The 20,871-nt window shown below is 34.2% G+C and overlaps 1 protein-coding gene across 5 annotated transcripts in view; it reads right to left on the bottom strand.

Annotated features, from left to right (window-relative positions):
- Positions 1-461: 461 nt before the first annotated feature.
- Positions 462-20,871, bottom strand: part of LOC126879652 (thioredoxin domain-containing protein 11) — a 216,469-nt gene continuing 196,059 nt past the window's right edge. For all 5 annotated transcript variants that reach the window (XM_050642844.1, XM_050642841.1, XM_050642842.1 and 2 more), the window contains 3 exons: positions 17,053-17,246; positions 16,866-16,995; positions 462-850 (listed from right to left, as the gene is read on the bottom strand). In XM_050642844.1, coding sequence (XP_050498801.1) covers positions 572-850; positions 16,866-16,995; positions 17,053-17,246 — 603 coding nt within the window. In that variant the 3' untranslated portion in view covers positions 462-571. The remainder of the gene's footprint in view (positions 851-16,865; positions 16,996-17,052; positions 17,247-20,871) is intronic.

Consider the following 20,871-nt stretch of genomic DNA (forward strand, 5'->3'; position numbering starts at 1 on the left):
TCCCCAAGTTGGTCCAGTTAACTTAAACTTACCCTTAGCATTTCAATTAAAGGCGATTAAAATGTACTATACAATCCCCAGAATACCCTAGTCGCTTTCTTTTGAAAAACCCCCATGAGTAATAGTATCTACTTATGCGTTTTAAGCACTTTAGAAAGTAGCAATTTCTAAAGATTTATAAATTTCACTTTGAAACTAAATAAACTGATTGTAGAACTATGCAAGAATACAAATAATATCTGGCAATTTCCAATTAAATACGATTAAAATGTTACTCTAATCGCGTTTTTAACCGGGCTCGACTCGTAGCCCCCTTGTGGTCCGTGACGTCATACCGTGACGTTCAGGAGCCTCCTAAGAAATTTGAATTTTATAGCATTTTCAAAACCTCGTAATAATAAGCGTATGGGTTAAAATATTTGTTTTTTTACATGCAAGCGTTTTAAGATAATGTTAATGTATGTTTTTTAATATTACTTTAATATTTAAAAATTTATGCAAGTTCCCTATTTAAACAAAACTTTAGCTTATCCTAGTGATCACATGCATTAAGTATCTTATTAAATATATGCTATAATTCATCTCTAGGATGTTTAATCTCTTTCGACATGTAAAAGTCTTCGGTATGTCGCACGTTTAAATCAAGTTTTTTTAAATAATCACTGATATCAATGTGCTTGGTGGGAGTATGCGCAAATAATAGATGTAACTGTCGCAGTGCCTTTAGTCTATGCAACAGAATTTGACGTTGTAGTTTGTGACTTTTTCTCCATTCCTTCAAAGTGTCGTTAATTAAGTTCAGTGTTTCTTCCAGTAGTGTTGAATAACAAAATGATTGTTCTTTGGGGAGCTAAAAAAGGATAAGATTAATATAGTATGTTTTATAGGCTATTCATTATGTATTTTAGAAAGGAACTACAACGTTAACGGGGTTTTATTGTTTCATATAGTCAATGGACTTCTAAATATGAAAAACCCGCGGAGTGTTACCATTTAAGGGGGTGCGTTTTTGAGAAAAAGGTGAATTAGTCCCTAGGCCCAGGGCGAATTAGGGTGAGTTCTATGCACTTTTGGTGCAAACACGTCTATAGGAAAATTGTTCTAGGTTAAATTTACTATCGAAACATCATATTTTAAAGTCAAAAGTATTTTTTTTTACAAAAATATATTCAAAAGAAAAGCAAGAAAAAAACAAGAAAGATAGCAATTTTGTGTTTTGCCCCATAACTTTTTCCCTCTGGGATATAGGTATAGGCATTGTTTCATGGAAAAAAACTTCCATCCTTCCTCTTTAAAATGGCGGTTAACAAAAGTCTCTATGATTTACAGTTTCCAAAATATGATTTTTCAAAGTTCGCCACTCAGCGATTTTGGCCCATTTTCCTTGTTACTTCTCAAACATTGTTCTGTAACTTTTTTCTACGTATCTTTAGGTATATACAATGTGACATTTAGTATAAAGAAAAGTCAATTACCTTTAAAATAGTCTATTATAGAAGGACGTATAACTATTTTTAAGCCAGATATGGTTGTTCAAAGTTTTATACTTTTAATGATTTTTGATATATTTCATGATTATTTTTAAATTTCTCATTATAACTTTTTTATTGTATATTTGGGTATATACTATTGTGTTTCAATTTATCAATCAAAGATAGAATAAAAATTTTAATTTTTTAATATAACGCGGGCACATAAATTTGATACACCCTGTATATTGATTTGTAAATATTTATTAGAAGTTAGCTTTCACGCAAGGTGGTTTCTCCTTAATGAATTTTTCCATGAAGAATATTAAAAACATTTTTGTAAATAAAAGTGAAGTGAAAGTTATTTAGGATTATTATTTTAAACCGATTGTTTATTACGGGAAAGGTAGAAGCCATAGGTAATTAGTTCTTAGAAAATTAAGGTAAAGAAAGTTTGGAATTTTAATCTCTTTTTGTTTAATCCCGAGTAAATTTTGGAGAATTTCCCGAAAGTAATTATTATGATGGTAGGAATAATTTTGAAAGTATGAGTGGGTTTTCGAATGAAAAAAAGAATGGGGAGAGAGAAATGTTTCTGATTGGCTTGGCAATTTGGAATGGGGAAAGTTTTGTTTGAATGTTGAGACAGTTTGGAAAGAGGGATTATTGTGTTACCGGCATTCGAGAAGAGCAGTCAAAAGTTTTCGTGAGTAGTTCAGAAGCAAGTACTAGTGGTTCTTTTGATAGTGAGAGTAGCTGAAAAGTGGAACGAGAGACAAATCAAATCGAGAAGAAATACCTCTTTGATTCTGTAAAGTCCAAGAGAGTAAGTTACAAGAATTATCGTTATTAAAATTATTTGTGACACCAAGTAAAAAGATACTTGGGTCTCAGGAGATTATTGTTGAGAGAAAGAGAGGAGAGAGTTTTGGAGTTTATTGAACAAGTACTGGCAAAAAGAGGCCTGGCTTGTGTTTTGGAGAAATAGTTGCTGGTATCCTGCTGGATTGTTTGCTGAGAACGGAGAGGGCTTTGATTGGTAGCCTAACATAATCAACAAGGAGGAGCTGTTTGGGTCAAGAGGAGACATCATTGTGTGTGAATCAAAAAGGTCAATCAATAACCTATGTGATAGATTTTCTTTATAATCAGAAGTTAAATTTTTTTACGTAAAAGCATATGCATTTAAGATTCCAACATTTCAAAAATTTAATAGGAAGTATAAGTAATTTGCGAATACCAAATTTGTTTGTTTAGCTTGTTTTTTTATTAAGGGTATCAAGAACAAAGCGATAAATATTTGTTTGAATTAGATTAATTTATATGGTAAAAGTTTCTTTTGGACAGTTACAGGATTTAATTGATAAATTTATAGAGCATTGCTTTTGATAATAAAGGTATTTGTATGTGTTTATTTATGATTTTTCTATTTATTTCCTTTTCCTATTTTATCCCGATAAGGATCAACTAAGAGATATTGAAGCCACGAGAAAGGATAAGTATAACCTAAGAGAATTTAATTAAATTCTTTTTGACAAAAGGCACCCTAAGATTTTTTTCTTAATATTTTTATGTATGATTTGCGTTAATTAAATAATTGATCAAATAAATAATAATTAATATAAAAGTAATGGAGAGCAGATCATAACAATACATTGTATTAAAAAAAAAGGATGTGTGTGTACTTTGTACGCAAGTACGAAGTTATACTTCTATTATATAATTCAACGAAATAAATATACTTAACAGTTTATTTGTACTTCATTTAAATATTAAACTAACTTTCTTACCGACCATTTTCAAAATTTTTTTATTAAAACTACCAAAAATTAAAAAAAAAGTGAATCGTCCGGGATTTGAGCCCGCGACCTCTCGATCTCTAGTCCAATGCTCTACCTCTTATTTGTTTCCTCCCAAGAGTTCGGAGCTGTTTTTTAATTCTGAACAATTCATTGCAACTAAGTACATACTGTCTGTGTGCGCATGCGCGCAGTATTATGAAATTTTACTCTCAATCGCGCCTAAAGAAGTATAACTTCAAAAAGAAAGCTTATTTTCTTTACTTTAAAATGGTGTATTGTAGAAAATTCTATGAATATTTTTAAACAAGATATGCTTTTTCAAAATGTGACATATACACATGCAATAGGTCCCACTAAGTTGGAACCATATGGAAAACTTTTTTATTATTAACTTTATGAGAAAAAAAAATCTTTATAAAATGCAGTTATTCTCTCTCTGCATAGTCTAAGATAAAATCTAAAATTTTATCAATAGTGTACATTTCGCGTCAAAAAAAAAACTGGTACAACACTTATAACCAATAATCGTGTTTTTCAAGTTGTGTAAGTTGATCTTGTCACAAGTGTCATTCCAATTTCTAGGGCAACGTTGCCAGTTCAACGAAAATATTATATCAAACTAGGTAAAAACGGGGCTGTGCGACAGGCCGCTTTTTTTAATGTACTAAAAACTAAAACAATTGTAATTTTCCGTCATCTCAATTAAGTATCCATACATTGATTCGTGTTTTAGTATAATTTATGAAAATATTTTAATTCAAAAATAATGATAGATAATAAATCTTGACATGACTTTAAATTATTATGTTTAATGTCAAATCGAGAGCTGTGATTGGTTTCTCGTAAATTGTAGGACAAAACTGCATTAAGTTGTGTAGAACAAATAAAACACACTGGAAAAATTAAAAATTAAATTTGAAATTAATACAAAATGAATAACTTTTACAGTGAACAAGTGTGTAATTTAAATATATGTATTACAATTCGAAATATACATTTTAATCGTTATTTTTTTGTATTTAGATTTAGTGCAATTCCGTTATCTGTGATGGCAACAACGAAGTGATTCACGAACAATAATTGTCAGTCTGAACACAGGTTTACATTGGGAAAAAAAAGTGTACCAGTTTTAAATACCCATGAACGATCACATCAATCACTTATTTTGTATTTGCTGTCTTTTTCTATAATAAACTTTTGTTATTTATAGAAAAAGACAGCAAATACAAAATAAGTGATTGATGTGATCGTTCATGGGTATTCTTTCATTTTTCCGACTGTATGTAAAAAATATGAATTTTGCTCAAGAGTAAAGTACCTTTATATTTCACAATATCGAAAAGTGTTATTAAGAAAAGTTATTTGGAATTAAAATTTATGTTATAATATGCAATTATATTATTCAAAAAAAAATTAAAAAATAATTTTTCTCAAATTACGGATACTCTTGGATATCCTACGGATATCTTGTTTAAAGAGAGTCCTAGAATTTTTTGCAATACACCATTTAAAGTAAAGAAAATAAGCTGTTTTCATTCCCCAACGTATATACCTAAATGTACAAGAAAAAGTCATAATGGAAATTATCATTAAAAATATCAAAAATCATTAAAAGTATAAAAAAATGAAAAAGCATAACTGGCTTAAAAAGAGCCGTATAGTCTTATAAAATAGACTATTTTGAAGGTAATTGACTTCTCTTTCTACTAAATGTACTATTGCATATACCTAGAAATGCGTAGAAAAAAGTTACAGAACAATGTTTGTGAAATAATGGGGAAAATGGCCCAAGAATGCTGTAAGTGGCGAAATTTGAAAAATTTTATTTCGAAAACTTTCCAAAAAACTTCCACCAAACTTCATTTGAAAGAGGAAGAATGGAAGTTATTGTTCGCTGAAGAAATGCCTATACCTATATCCCTATGGAAAAAAGTTATGGGGCAAAAAACAAAATTGCTTTCTTTCGTGTTTTTTTCTTGCTTTTCTTTTGAATTTATTTTTGTAAAAAAAAAAACATTTTTCACTTGAGGATATGATATTTAGATAATAAATTTAACCTAGAACAATTTTACTGTAGACGTGTTTGCACCAAAAGTGCATAGAACTCACCCTAATTCGCCCTGTGCCTAGGGACTAATTCACCCCTTTCTCAAAAACGCACCCATTTAAATGGTAGCACTCCCCGATTTTTTCAAATCTAGAGGTCCATTGACCATATGAGACAATAAAATCCCGTTAATGTTGTAGTTCCATTTAGCTCTCTTATTTTGAACATAATCAATAGCCTATTAGAGATGATGGAGTTTTGTCTCATAGAAATAAGTTCAAACGTAAATATGTGAATATTTTCTTGAGTTAAAAACAATAGAAGAAACAATAATAACAATGTTTAGGAAACTATTACTTTTTTTATAACAATCTATCTATACATATAATCTCAACCTAAATGTTTAGGTAGATAATAGACAATATGTAATAGGACTGTCAATTCAAGAGTTATGACATGTAGGGAGGCATCCAGTGCTAATTCACCCTTTTTTTAAACTTAGTCTTTAATATTGACTATATTTGACACATATTTAATCACATTTAGTATTATCCAATTCACTCTAATGGAACTTTTCGTTTTAACCTTCGAAATGTATGCGGTTTATTCACTAAACTTTTTGCAAACACATTCGGATGCACTTTAAGCTTCTTTGTTGTTTTTTCTCACACTTTTTGATATCATCTTTGACGTATGTTAGTCTGGCGTCTTGATGGAAGGCTTCACTGGTTCTGAACTAAGGAACTTCTAGCATTGTTCTTAATATTTTGGATTGAAATCTTCGTATTATTTCAATATTGGAATGTGCGGCGATTCCCATAATTCTAGCCCATAAGTACAAATGGGTTTCGCACTCCAGGAAAATAAGGCAAACATATACCAAGTTCGGAACACTTGACCAGCCAGGTTGCAAATGGGTTTTTGGGTATAGTCCAAGTAATGAAGCTTAAAATAGGACAAAACCTCGCAATTTTTACAGAATGGACGGATTTGCTTGAAAATTTGAGAATAAGTAGTGGATAATCCAAGGATCAAAATCTATATGATGCCGAAAGGCGCTTTTACCATGGGAGTGGTTACCACCCCACCTCGAGGGTGGAAATTTTTTATGATATTTTGACCGCAAAAGTTGATAAAAATATTCATTCTAAGCAAAAAATGTTCTATACATTTTTTTGATAAAATTAATAGTTTTCAATTTATTCGCTAAAAAATCAATGTTTTTTCGATAATATTCATTTACGATTCACTCAATTTTTGCCGTAGAAAAAATTTTTTCAAACCAAGTTCTTGGGAACTAAATAACCTACAATTTCATATTGAAACATTTTTACGTATCTCTGATGCTAATCTTTCTATTCTGAAGAAAATGGCATTTTTTACCAAACTACAAAAATTCGTTATTCGCTTTTACCTTCAGTTTTTTTAAAAACTAATGATTCTAAGCCAGTCAAACTTCTAGAATCTATTAATGGTACATAAATAAAGAAGAATGAATAAGGCCAATGACTAAAAACATCGCTAACTTACATTATTATGTTTACAATTGGATTTCTCCTTTTTTTTTTCAAAAAATATATATTGATTTTTTAACCTAACTTTTTTATTTTTTAGCTTAGAAAGTTTGGTAAAAAAGAATTTTGTAGGTTTTTACAAGATCTATAAGCCTATTAATATTAAATGTTTTTAAAATCCTCAGTAGCAAAAAGAGGTGACATTGAAAGGGTTGGTAAAGCTGGTTTTTGCATGTTATTACAACTTTTAATTGTCAATAGCTCACCCAATTTTTGCCGTAGAAAAAATGTTTGCAAACCAGGTTCTTGTAAATTAAATAGGCTACAATTTCATAATTAAACATTTTTTCGTATCTCTGATGCTAATCTTTCTGTTCTCAAGAAAAGGCCATTTTTTCCAACTACAAAAATTCGTTATTAGCTTTTAACTCCATTTTTTTTTAAAACTAACCATTATAAGCCGGTCAAACTTTTAGAACCTATTAATAGGACATAAATAAAGAATACTAAATAATGTCAATCACTAATTTTAATTAGGGTGGTGATTAGCAAATTGCTTCCGATCACTTTTTCGCTGAAAAAAATAGGGACTGACATTCTTTTCATTATAAGTCACTTAATTTTTGAGCTAGAGACTTTTTTTTTCTTTCTGGAGATAGATATTTTTAAATACTTTAAATTAGTTTGAATAAGTTATCCTCTAAAAATGCATAGTTTTCCCGTCTTTTGACTTTGAAACTACAATATTTAGCACTTGACGAAGAAGAGCTAACATATAATAAAGTGTAGCTCGATTACTATTAGTCTTAAAGAAAATTTAAAAAAATGGTTTTGATTATTTTTTTAAAAGGAGGTCAGGTGGGGTATCTGTGTATTCGGGGTAAGTGTATAAAGTCAAAATATATTTTAATATGATTATATACTAGTACCGCCATCTATGACTCGTTAAAGAAGAATACAAATGCTTACAAGGTCAACTGAAACCAAGATTCAGTTTGCTTTTATTTGACTAGAAAAGTGTCATTCTGTCCGAACCTAAGGTTAAGTACGAATTTCATGCGAGACGTGCCATTTAAAATCAATTACCATCGGCATTCTCAGTTGAATTTTGAAACTTTTTTTGTACTAAGAAGGTAAAAAATAGTTTAATTTTAACATTATAAATGTATTTTAATGCTAGATTAAAGTTTTCGAAATATTTGTTGATAGTACACACTTGCCCTTCTTAAATCTTAATCTGGCGAAGTGTGTACTATTGTTGCCGGGCAAATGTGTACTAATACACACTTTCCCCAATTACCATTATTACGTATGTATTTTAGTACATAAACATCTTCGTTCCAGAAATTGATGCTTATCGTGTTTAATAATGGGAAGGACATATATTAAAAAAACCAATAGGGCCTCATCATATTCAAAAGAGGATTTAAGACTGGCAATGGAAGAAGTCAATAGTGGAAGAATTACCGCCTATAAAGCAAGTCGAAAATATAGGATACCCAAGATGACACTCAGTTATCACATTAGAGGACTAAGGGGTCAAAAAAGCAACACCCAGGCCGGAGTACGGCTATTCCATTGGAGATGGAAATTCAATTAGTAGACTGTCTCACAACCATGGAAAAGTGGGGTTGGTGTTTAAGTAGGATTGAAGTCTTAAGCATCGTAGGTAATTATGTCGCACGCATTAAACTTAAAACTCCCTTTAAAATGGTGTGCCCGGCGAAGACTGGTTCCTAGGATTTACAATGGCATGGTTTATCTATTAAAAAACCCCAGTCGGTTGAATTTTCCCGCAAAAAGTGTATGGACCCGCTTATTATTGGCGAATATTTTCAGTTATTAGAGAAGACTCTAAATGACTTAGATTTAAAAGATAAACCACAATTTATTTGGAATTTGGATGAATCAGGATTTTGTCTTGACCCTTCTAAGGTAAAAATTGTGGGAAAGAAGGGAACTGCTTCTTCCAGAACGACAGCAGGAGGTGGAAGAGATAATATAACCGTTCTAATGGCCGCAAATGCAGCAGGACATAAGGCGCCCCCATTAATAGTTTTTAAAGGTAAAAATATTTGGGACGGATGAGTTGCGCCTGAAGGAAAAAATTTTCGAGGAACTACATATGCCGCCACAGCTAACGGATGGATCGAATCTGAAATATTTTTGAACTATTTTAAGAAAAGCTTCTTGAATGAAATCGGTGATGCTAGACCTGTCTTTGTAATATATGACGGTCATGTATCCCATATAGATGAACGTCTAATAGAATCCGCATTGAAAAACAATGTAACAATACTAAAGCTCCCTCCACATTCTAGTCATTTGCTTCAACCACTCGATTTTAGTGTTTTTCGTTCGCTTAAATTACGATGGGATTCACAACTTGTCGAGTGGCAAAGGCATAATCAGGGTCAACGAATTACCAAAAAAAACGTTTTAGTACGTTGATTGGAAAGATATGGTCTGAAACAGATACTGAAATTATAATCAACGAGTTTAGAAAAGGTGGAATATATCTTTTTAATTCGAATGTTATCTCAACAGATCATTATGACCCGCTGGCGTTAAAGCGATGGAAAACATACAAAGAGTCCTAATATGCCTTGCTTAGAAGAAGAAAACAACATAGAGGAACCATCAGTTTCTGGCACCTCGAATGAGCATACTGTATCATTTCAAGAACTCTTATTAGACATGGTAAAACAACACCAACCTTTAGATCGAATAAAACCGAAGAAAAAAATTGCAACTGGTGCTGAAATAATAACTATTCCAGAGGTACTTAAGCGTCTACAAGAAAAAGAAACTAAGAAGCCCTCAAAGAAAAAAAAAGTTTTTGTAATTAAGTCAGAAGAATCATCTTAAACACTATATCGGCCAAATTGTCTCAGTAAATAAAGCAGATGATGAAGAGGAAATAAAGTTTACAAGAAAGGTGAGGTCGTTAGATATGTCTGCTTCCAATTCCTTTATTTGGGCAGACCCAGAGGAAAAAAGTTTTGTAGGAATTGATGACATTGTACTGGTTCTTCCAGAGCCAGTGGTGACCAAAAGAGGATTACACCGATTCAGCGCCACTTCTACTAATTACAATATTCAATAAGTTGTTTTTGTTTTACCTAGCATACGCCATTTGTATTGAACGTTACTAAATTAAAAGTTTGTAACTTTGACAGTTTCACGATTATTTAAAATATTTAAATAGCTAACGATAGAATTAACATTCTACTTTTACACACTTACCCAGATTCCATTTCTATTGATTCATGTCTAAAAAATAAATCGTAGACACACTTCCCCCATTTGAAGGGGAAAGTGTGTACTACGGACATAGTTTACAAAAAATTAAAATATGGTGACATCATTGCTGTGGAAAGTTATAAAATGAAGCAGTTGTAGGTAATACATATTAAAATATTATAGTAAAATATTAGCTTCAAATCTCACTTGGTCTCAAAATGCGGGAGGTAAATATACTAACTTTTAATATTTTGCTACACACTTACCCCACCTGACTTACATTTTTGTTAAGTAAAGTTGTTTTGATAAAACGGAAACTTTTGGAGTTATTAGCAGAAAACTTATTAAAAACATTGATTTTTTCGATATAAAACTACACTTTCGATAGCGAATAAATCGAAAACTATTAATTTTACCAAAAAAATGTATAGAAATTTTTTTGCTTAGAATGCATGTTTTTATCAACTTTTGCGGTCAAAATATAAAAAATTTCCACCCCCGATATGGGGTGGCAACCACCCCCATGGTAAAAGCGCCTTTCGGCATCATATAGATTTTGATCCCTGGACTATCCACTACTTATTCTCAAATTTTCAATCAAATCGATTCATTCTGTAAGAATTGCGAGGTGACAAGCTTCGGTTCCTGGATTAGTACTATATATCTAATACATTATAAATACAAAAATGCCCGTCACAGTTCGGACGAGAATTTTAGTTAACAAATAGTGTCAAAAGTGGTAGTTTTTTCGTTTAAATTGCTGCAGGTAAAAATAGGGTAAATAAATCTTTTAGTAGATGAGCACATGTTTAAATGGCAGTTTTTGAATTTTGGTCTGATCATTGGTTGCTTCGGAAATTGCAAAATAAGATTAAAATTTCGAAAATGAACTTAAGACTTTGATAGTGCATGAAAAGTTGAGTGAAACAGTCCATATAATGCACAAAAAAATTTAAGATGATTCGTAAATTAGTTTGAATTTTATTAAATTTGTTTATCCCACAGAGCTTTTCTTTGCAATGTTCTTGCTCAGAGAATGATCATGATACAACGATTTTACGGGTACCACATGAAAGAAGAAGACCTATATTTTCAATAAGTTTAATAAAAAATAAACAAAAGTCATTTTTACCATTGCAAAAACATTTTACTAAAGTAGAGTCATTTTTGGCTTATAAATAATTTGAATAACTTTGTTAATATTAACTGTAGCCTAAATTCACTTTGATATTTGTAAATTTGATACTTTTACACAACTTATCACAAACAAATTTGGCGTAGAGAAATTAAGGTCAAAGTTGGCCACTTTTTTTTATTTAATTCCCAGCTACTTTATTTATAACAATTAAGCAACCTAACTAGCGCCATTTTGAAGCTCAACAATGTTTATGTGTAAAACTTTGAATAAACTTAGAACTTCAACAGATCGGTGAATAAAGCTTTAAAAATGAAGTCCTAATGAAATCGATTCATGGTCGGTGAATGGTAATTATTAAAATCCGTGCACTCAAAAAATAAAATTGTTTCTTCAAACATTATCATGCTATTAATATCTCCGGAGCTCATTGATATTTTTTAATTTGTATGCACTTATAGTCTTGTAGAGTACATTATGTACATACATCCCCACCTAACATTACAAAATGTTAGGGGAACCCCCTTATCGCTCAGGGATGTGAAAAATAGATTACGACAGATTACACAGAGTGTTCCAATGGCTGATCGAGAACGTCCTATGGATATACAGGGTGTTTCATTAATAATTCTCCATATAGTAACTGGAGAAACCTTAGCACAAAATACGAAGATTTAACCTAAAACACTTAAATAAAATGTGGTTCTTTACTCAGTTACAGGGTGTTTCATCTAAAAATTAAAAAAAAAAATTTGCTCAACATTTTAAAACTTTTCGACGTATCCTTTTCATACTTGACAGAAAGTGTGACTACTAGACACCCTACTAATTTATGATAAACAAACGTTTCTAGCTACTACCAGAGGCGTACGACAGGGGATGGGGAATGGTTGACCCTTCTCAAATTCTACGCTACTGGAGGAATTACTAATTTAGTGCCATTTTTATATTCTCCAATACTTTCTACGTAAATAATATACTCTTCACTGGTAACGATAAAGTCATTAGTTTTTGACATATTTGAAGTTAAATATGAAACGGCCCAGTTATTTTTATTAATTATTTATGATATGATTCATATGATTAAAATTTAAAAATTATTTTTTGTACCCAGTACTTTAAAACTATTTGGCGTATCTTTATCATACTTGGCAGAAAGTGGAGGTGCTGTACACCCTACTAAATTCAGATAAATAAACGTTTCTAGCTACTACCAGAGGCGTACGACAGGGGATAGTGACTGGTTGACCCTTCCCAAATTCTACGCCACTGAAGAAATTGCTATTTTAGTGTAATTTTTTGATTTTGCAATACTTTTTATGTAAATAATGAACTCTTCATTCGTAACGATAAAATGATTAGTTTTCGAGATATTTGAAATTAAAAATGAAGCGTCGCAATACATTAATCAAAATAACCGTGTCGTTTCTTTTTTAACTTCAAAGATCTCGAAAACTAACGACTTTATCGTTACGAATGAAGAGTATATTATTTTCACAGAAAGTATTGGAGAATCCAAAAATTGAACTAAAATAGCAATTTGGCCAGTGGCGTAGAATTTTGAAAGGGAAAACCATTCACTTTCCCCCGTCGTACGCCTTTGGTAATAGACAGAAACGTTTGTTTAGCACAATTTAGTAGCTTGTACAGTACCTATACTTCCTGCCAAGTATGAAAAGGATACGTTGAACAGTTTTAAAATGCTGAGCAAAAATAATTTTTAAATTTTTAGATAAAACACCCTGTAACGCACAATTAAAATGAAAAAAATAATTTTATTAACGTTTCGACGCCCAAATCGGGTGCCGTTGTCAAAATACAAAATATTACTAAAATAAACAAAAGTGTTGTTGCTAAGCAAAAAAATTCTTCTAATAATTTATTTAATCTCACTCATTTATATTGGCAATTCAGACATAATATATTATACATTTTAAAGTAGAAGACTTTAAAATGATATTGCCAATATTTATGAGTTGCGTTCCTGGGACGACTTACTGAAAGATAGTTCATTCGATTACATGAAATTAACCCCAACTCAAGAATATCCGTCATAAAAAATTATAGCATGTGATATGTCTTTAAAAAGACAACCAAATGCAACGACAGTAAAATTCTCGCGTTAGAGACTTCATAGTAAATCACAAGGGAAAACCAGGAAAAACCCTGTGATACTATCCCGACATCGTAAGTATTTGGTCTTACATTAATTTACTCTCAAAAAATAATACCAAATTCTGACTTGTAACATGTTTAAATTATAAATAATATTAATAATACTAGATATATAAGTAATACTAAAATATAAAATATGTACTAGCTCGATATTATTGACTTACTAATTTTGGTATTTTCTTTCTATTGACTTCCTCTTTCAGTATGGGTAACCACATCCTACTGCATTCTACATGTTACAAGTCAGAATTTGGTATTATTTTTTGAGAGTAAATTAATGTAAGACCAAATACTTACGATGTCGGGATAGTATCACAGGGTTTTTCCTGGTTTTCCCTTGTGATTTACTATGAAGTCTCTAACGCGAGAATTTTACTGTCGTTGCATTTGGTTGTCTTTTTAAAGACATATCACATGCTATAATTTTTTATGACGGATATTCTTGAGTTGGGGTTAATTTCATGTAATCGAATGAACTATCTTTCAGTAAGTCGTCCCAGGAACGCAACTCATAAATATTGGCAATATCATTTTAAAGTCTTCTACTTTAAAATGTATAATATATTATGTCTGAATTGCCAATATAAATGAGTGAGATTAAATAAATTATTAGAAGAATTTTTTTGCTTAGCAACAACACTTTTGTTTATTTTAGTAATATTTTGTATTTTGACAACGGCACCCGATTTGGGCGTCGAAACGTTAATAAAATTATTTTTTTCATTTTAATTGTGGCTTATTTCCCATATAAATAATTAATCATAAAAATGCCACAAGGAAATAGCTTCAGAACAACACCCTGTAACTCAGTAAGGAACCACATTTTATTTAAGTGTTTTAGGTTAAATCTTCGTATTTTGTGCTAAGGTTTCTCCAGTTACTATATGGAAAATTATTAATGAAACACCCTGTATAGGACAAATTTGAATAATATAAAACTAAATAAACACCTGTCAATTAACTGAGAACACGACAAAGAAGCTGCAGATGTTATTACGGTACATTCGTTGATTCAACACACACACACCCACACCCACACCCACACCCACACCCACACCCACACCCACACCCACACCCACACCCACACCCACACCCACACCCACACCCACACCCACACCCACACCCACACCCACACCCACACCCACACCCACACCCACACCCACACCCACACCCACACCCACACCCACACCCACACCCACACCCACACCCACACCCACACCCACACCCACACCCACACCCACACCCACACCCACACCCACACCCACACCCACACCCACACCCACACCCACACCCACACCCACACCCACACCCACACCCACACCCACACCCACACCCACACCCACACCCACACCCACACCCACACCCACACCCACACCCACACCCACACCCACACCCACACCCACACCCACACCCACACCCACACCCACACCCACACCCACACCCACACCCACACCCACACCCACACCCACACCCACACCCACACCCACACCCACACCCACACCCACACCCACACCCACACCCACACCCACACCCACACCCACACCCACACCCACACCCACACCCACACCCACACCCACACCCACACCCACACCCACACCCACACCCACACCCACACCCACACCCACACCCACACCCACACCCACACCCACACCCACACCCACACCCACACCCACACCCACACCCACACCCACACCCACACCCACACCCACACCCACACCCACACCCACACCCACACCCACACCCACACCCACACCCACACCCACACCCACACCCACACCCACACCCACACCCACACCCACACCCACACCCACACCCACACCCACACCCACACCCACACCCACACCCACACCCACACCCACACCCACACCCACACCCACACCCACACCCACACCCACACCCACACCCACACCCACACCCACACCCACACCCACACCCACACCCACACCCACACCCACACCCACACCCACACCCACACACACACACACACACACACACACACACACACACACACACACACACACACACACACACACACACACACACACACACACACACACACACACACACACACACACACACACACACACACACACACACACACACACACACACACACACACACACACACACACACACACACACACACACACACACACACACACACACACACACACACACACACACACACACACACACACACACACACACACACACACACACACACACACACACACACACACACACACACACACACACACACACACACACACACACACACACACACACACACACACACACACACACACACACACACACACACACACACACACACACACACACACACACACACACACACACACACACACACACACACACACACACACACACACACACACACACACACACACACACACACACACACACACACACACACACACACACACACACACACACACACACACACACACACACACACACACACACACACACACACACACACACACACACACACACACACACACACACACACACACACACACACACACACACACACACACACACACACACACACACACACACACACACACACACACACACACACACACACACACACACACACACACACACACACACACACACACACACACACACACACACACACACACACACACACACACACACACACACACACACACACACACACACACACACACACACACACACACACACACACACACACACACACACACACACACACACACACACACACACACACACACACACACACACACACACACACACACACACACACACACACACACACACACACACACACACACACACACACACACACACACACACACACACACACACACACACACACACACACACACACACACACACACACACACACACACACACACACACACACACACACACACACACACACACACACACACACACACACACACACACACACACACACACATTTATGCCAAGCTCAGCGAAAGGAGGCGGGTTTTTGTCTTGATCTATTGATAATTATTTTCTAAGTAAAATTTAATAAAAAATTTTGTCCTGGTAAAAGGTATATTAGTTTAAAAAGCCCCTATAGGGCTACAAACATATACACAAAACGTTTTCGCTCTGTAACAAGAGCATCATCAGTGTTACAAGCACATGGTGAGCCACCCAAAAATACAAAGGTTGAAACCATTTACAAATAGACTAAAAGTCTTACATAAATATAAACATCCTAAAATCCAAAGGATGGATAAAATTCCTATCGATGCGGCTTTAGTGCAACATATGACTCCCGCAAGTATGTAGTAAGGAGTTCAACCCACTTACTACCTGTGGGACAATTTTTTATTAAATTTTACTTGTAATTAATGGTATACAGCCAGCTACAGGAAACTCTTCCTTGTGGAATAATTTTTTGGTGTGATTAACATTTTACTTCATATTCTTAGATACTTACTTTCGTTTGAACACACATGGACCACAATGCTTGTATTTTTAAATTAGGTTCCAAATTAACCAACAAAAAATTGATTAGATTTGGTACAGTTATGGAAATACTCGAAGGGAACACCCGACTTTCAGATTTCCTAAAACAGAAATAAAGTTAAAGTCACAAACAATGTTACCAATATTGAGCGATGTACCTTTTGGCAGGAAAGAATAGAATAGTGGGATACGTTTCCATTGTATATTCCCATGGGAGGATGTTGATGTCTCCATCAATACGGGTGAATATTAAATTTGACATCAATGAAAATTTCCTTGCTACTGTGAGGAATATGTAAGAAACGCCATTGCAAAATGAACATTGCTTGGTATAGTAAAGCACTACAACGGTCTAAAAAATAGTTGAAAAAATTTTTTATTAAAACATTCTTTATAAAAGTATATTTATTAAACCCTTTCGGGCTACACCACAGAACGCTTTCGGAATGAAAATTCCATATCTTAAGTACTGCTACCACTTTAATTAAAGCAAATAAGTACAACCGCTTTACAATAAGTACAACCACTTTAATTTAAGGCTATGGGTACATAATTCGCAAATATTTTACGTGTATCCCTACTTTTTCTGTCTTTACACGGCAAATTACGCGTAGTAAAATTCACACTGGTATGGATATGTAAACATTACTAGAATGTCATTCTACTTGAAAATGTCATCATTCATTTAAAGAGATGAGTTTTGAATGTTCTTGGATAACTGTTATTTTTATAATTGGAAATTATTAATTCAGTTAATAAATGTGATAATTTTTCACTAACTATGTATTCAGTGATTGTAATAATTTATTTGTACAACAAAGACTAATATTCCCTATTCCCAAGAAGGGAGACAAACAAATATGTCGGAACTATAGAGGAATATCGTTAATTAATACAACATACAAGATTATATCCATAATACTGTTTAGAAGATTAACTCCATACGCAGAGGAAATAATAGGCGACTACCAAAGCGGATTCAGACCGGGAAGATCGACTATTGGGACCGTGCAAGTTCGGCAAAGCGACCCCTATTTCTACGCTCTGTACTATTATTCGCACTTTTAATTATATTGGCCAATTATATTAGTCCTGGTTACTGGATAATTGTCAAGGCCATAGTCCAAAAAAATAATAAGAAGAAAAAATAAGATTCAGGTTATGTTATGAAATCATCAACAATTGTATGTAATGTAGTAAATAAAATTACAGTCGGAAAAATAAAAGAATACCCATGAACGATCACATTAATCACTTATTTTGTATTTGCTGTCTTTTTCCATAACGAACGTTTGTCATTTATAGAAAATGACAACAAATACAAAATAAGCAATTGATGTGATCGTTCATGGGTATTCTTTCATTTTTCCGACTGTAGTTATTAAAATGCAGTACTGCAAGCAAAATACAATTAATTAAATTTACCTTTATATAATAATTGCATATCATATCAATATTGTGGAGCAATATATAATTTTTCTGCTTCATTGACAGAAGGTATGAAATATACGTCAATTTGACAATTTCAATTGACAATATGAATTATTTAAGATAGTTGCAATATTTCTCCGCGACTCGCGCAGTGTCGTTTCTCGTTTCCCTTTCCAAGTACTTGCACACCGCGAATAGACCAGATCTTCGTCCTACGACAGGTGTTGAAAAAAAACTGGGAATTCAACCGCGATGTACACCAAATCTTCGTGGACTTCAAACAAGCTTACGATTCTGTTAGCAGAGAAGCATTGTGGGAGACTATGGTAGAAATGGGAGTACCTGGAAAACTGGTACGATTAGCAAAGGTGAGCACGGAGAACGCTTCCGCACGAATCAGAGTTGGCAGCAACACGTCGGAGGAATTCCTCATTGACACCGGACTTAGACAAGGAGATCCTCTCGCCCCCCCTGCTGTTTAACTTCGCACTGGAACATGCAGTAAGGAAAGCTAAGCCACAACTGACAAACGGATTTACCGCCCAAGGATCAAAAATACTATTAGCCTTTGCGGATGACGTGGACACAATTGCACAATCCACCAGAGATGCAAAAGAAGTTTTCACCCTATTCGAGAACGGAGCCAAGGAAGTTGGTCTTAAGGTCAACGAGGACAAGACCAAGTATATAGTGGTTACGAAGAACCCAAGACCAAGGGTTAGACAAAACGTAACAATTAATGAATACAATTTTGAAGTCGTCAAAGAATTTAAGTACTTGGGAGCGATCATAACATCTGAAAATAACTATGAAAAGGACGTGGCTTATTGCAGGAAACAGGGCATATTACTCGTTAGGCAGGCCGCACATCAAAGAAGCATGAAACGTAAAACATGAAACATAAAACTTGAAACACGTTTCATGAAAATAAAACAATGCTAAACAAATAGAAGTCCGCATACCAATGAAATGAGTGTGATTCATGCGTGTAAAACATTTTTATCTTCCGAAGGCGCACACCAAAGAAACATGAAACGTGAAACACGTTTCATGGAAATAAAACACTGCTAAACAAATAGACGTCCGCATATCTATGAAACGAGTGTGATTCGTGTCCATGAAACATTTTTATCTTCTTGAAACGTGTTTCATGAAATATGACCTGTTCTATTTTTCGATATCAGTTTCATTGTTTTAACTAATTATTTACATGCGTAAAATGAATGCGACCAAGAATTTAATATTGTATTGGATTCTGTGGTGGAGCAGAACGAAGAGTTGTAGAATAATTATAACCTGAAGTGGTACTCGAATAGACAATAACAAGAAAATATCGTTTTTTTAAACCAGGACCCACAATAAAACAATGTAAATGTTTGAATACTCATTCTATAAAATGATAAGAATTTAGCAAGATGATTATTTAATTCGTTTGCAACCAAATATTATGTACTATGGTTATGATTTTTGGACAGTAATAAAAGAGTTGCCACAACAGCAACGACCTCGTCATCATCACTTTCCATTATTTACTATACAAATTTTATTTTTGTTTCTTTGATTAGTATATTAGTGTAGGAAACAGAGATTAAACTTGGCAAACTCGAGACAAGTCCGGTATTATTTTTTTTTTGGTATATCAAGGGGTGCTTATTATGAGACTAACTTTTTTTAAGGGGGTAGGGAAAAATCCTACTCCATTAGTAGGGTTTTTTATAAAAATAATATTTATATATACATTTATATATTATGGTTATTGCAAAATCCCTGCGGAAACTACCCCTATTCCTGAAACTAAGTTTGGCGAGTATGTTTTTACGATTTTCTCACTACCTATATATTTTTTTAAACAACGCTTATACAGAATTAAAATCCACTATTTGCTCTACAAATAAGTTCCTATGCATTTTTTTCGTATAAGCAATAGTTACGGCTCAGTGGCGCCGCAAACCTCAGAAATGCTTTGGCGGGCTCCAGTTTTTGTTTTTTTTTTCGTCACCTATTCATTTTATTAATAATATACTTATGACAAATAAAAGAACACACGGTCTGCTACATATTATGACCTATATATATTTAACTTTATTTGCGCCTTAAAGCCACAATGGTGGCCCAGAGTCAATTTTTGCATATTTCTTTTATTCATTTTCCTTTTTTTTGGGTGGTTCCGGGGAAAATATGGGGGTGAATTATACAAATTTGTAAATAATACTTGTACATGGGTAATCGCTTAAAGTTTTTTTACGCTAGCATAAGCGGTTCAGATGGTATATATAAAAAGGAGCTTTTTAAAATTTAACACCCTGTAATTAAAAAATGGACAATTGCCCTTAAATGAAACCTATACCAAAAAATCAGACATTTATTTGTGATTAATTGCCGCTAGGTTGCTTCTTGATTCCCATTACGGTTAGGGAAAAATAACTTTTTTTTAAAACATCTTTTTTAAAAATTTGCCAACTTTGGGGCGCCACATACGCTAAACGGTGTGTGACAGATATATGCTGTCGCGGAATAAATTGTAGGAAATATAGTCCTCTTCATAT

The sequence above is a fragment of the Diabrotica virgifera genome, chromosome 2, assembly GCF_917563875.1.
Source record: "Diabrotica virgifera virgifera chromosome 2, PGI_DIABVI_V3a".
NCBI lineage: Eukaryota > Metazoa > Arthropoda > Insecta > Coleoptera > Chrysomelidae > Diabrotica > Diabrotica virgifera.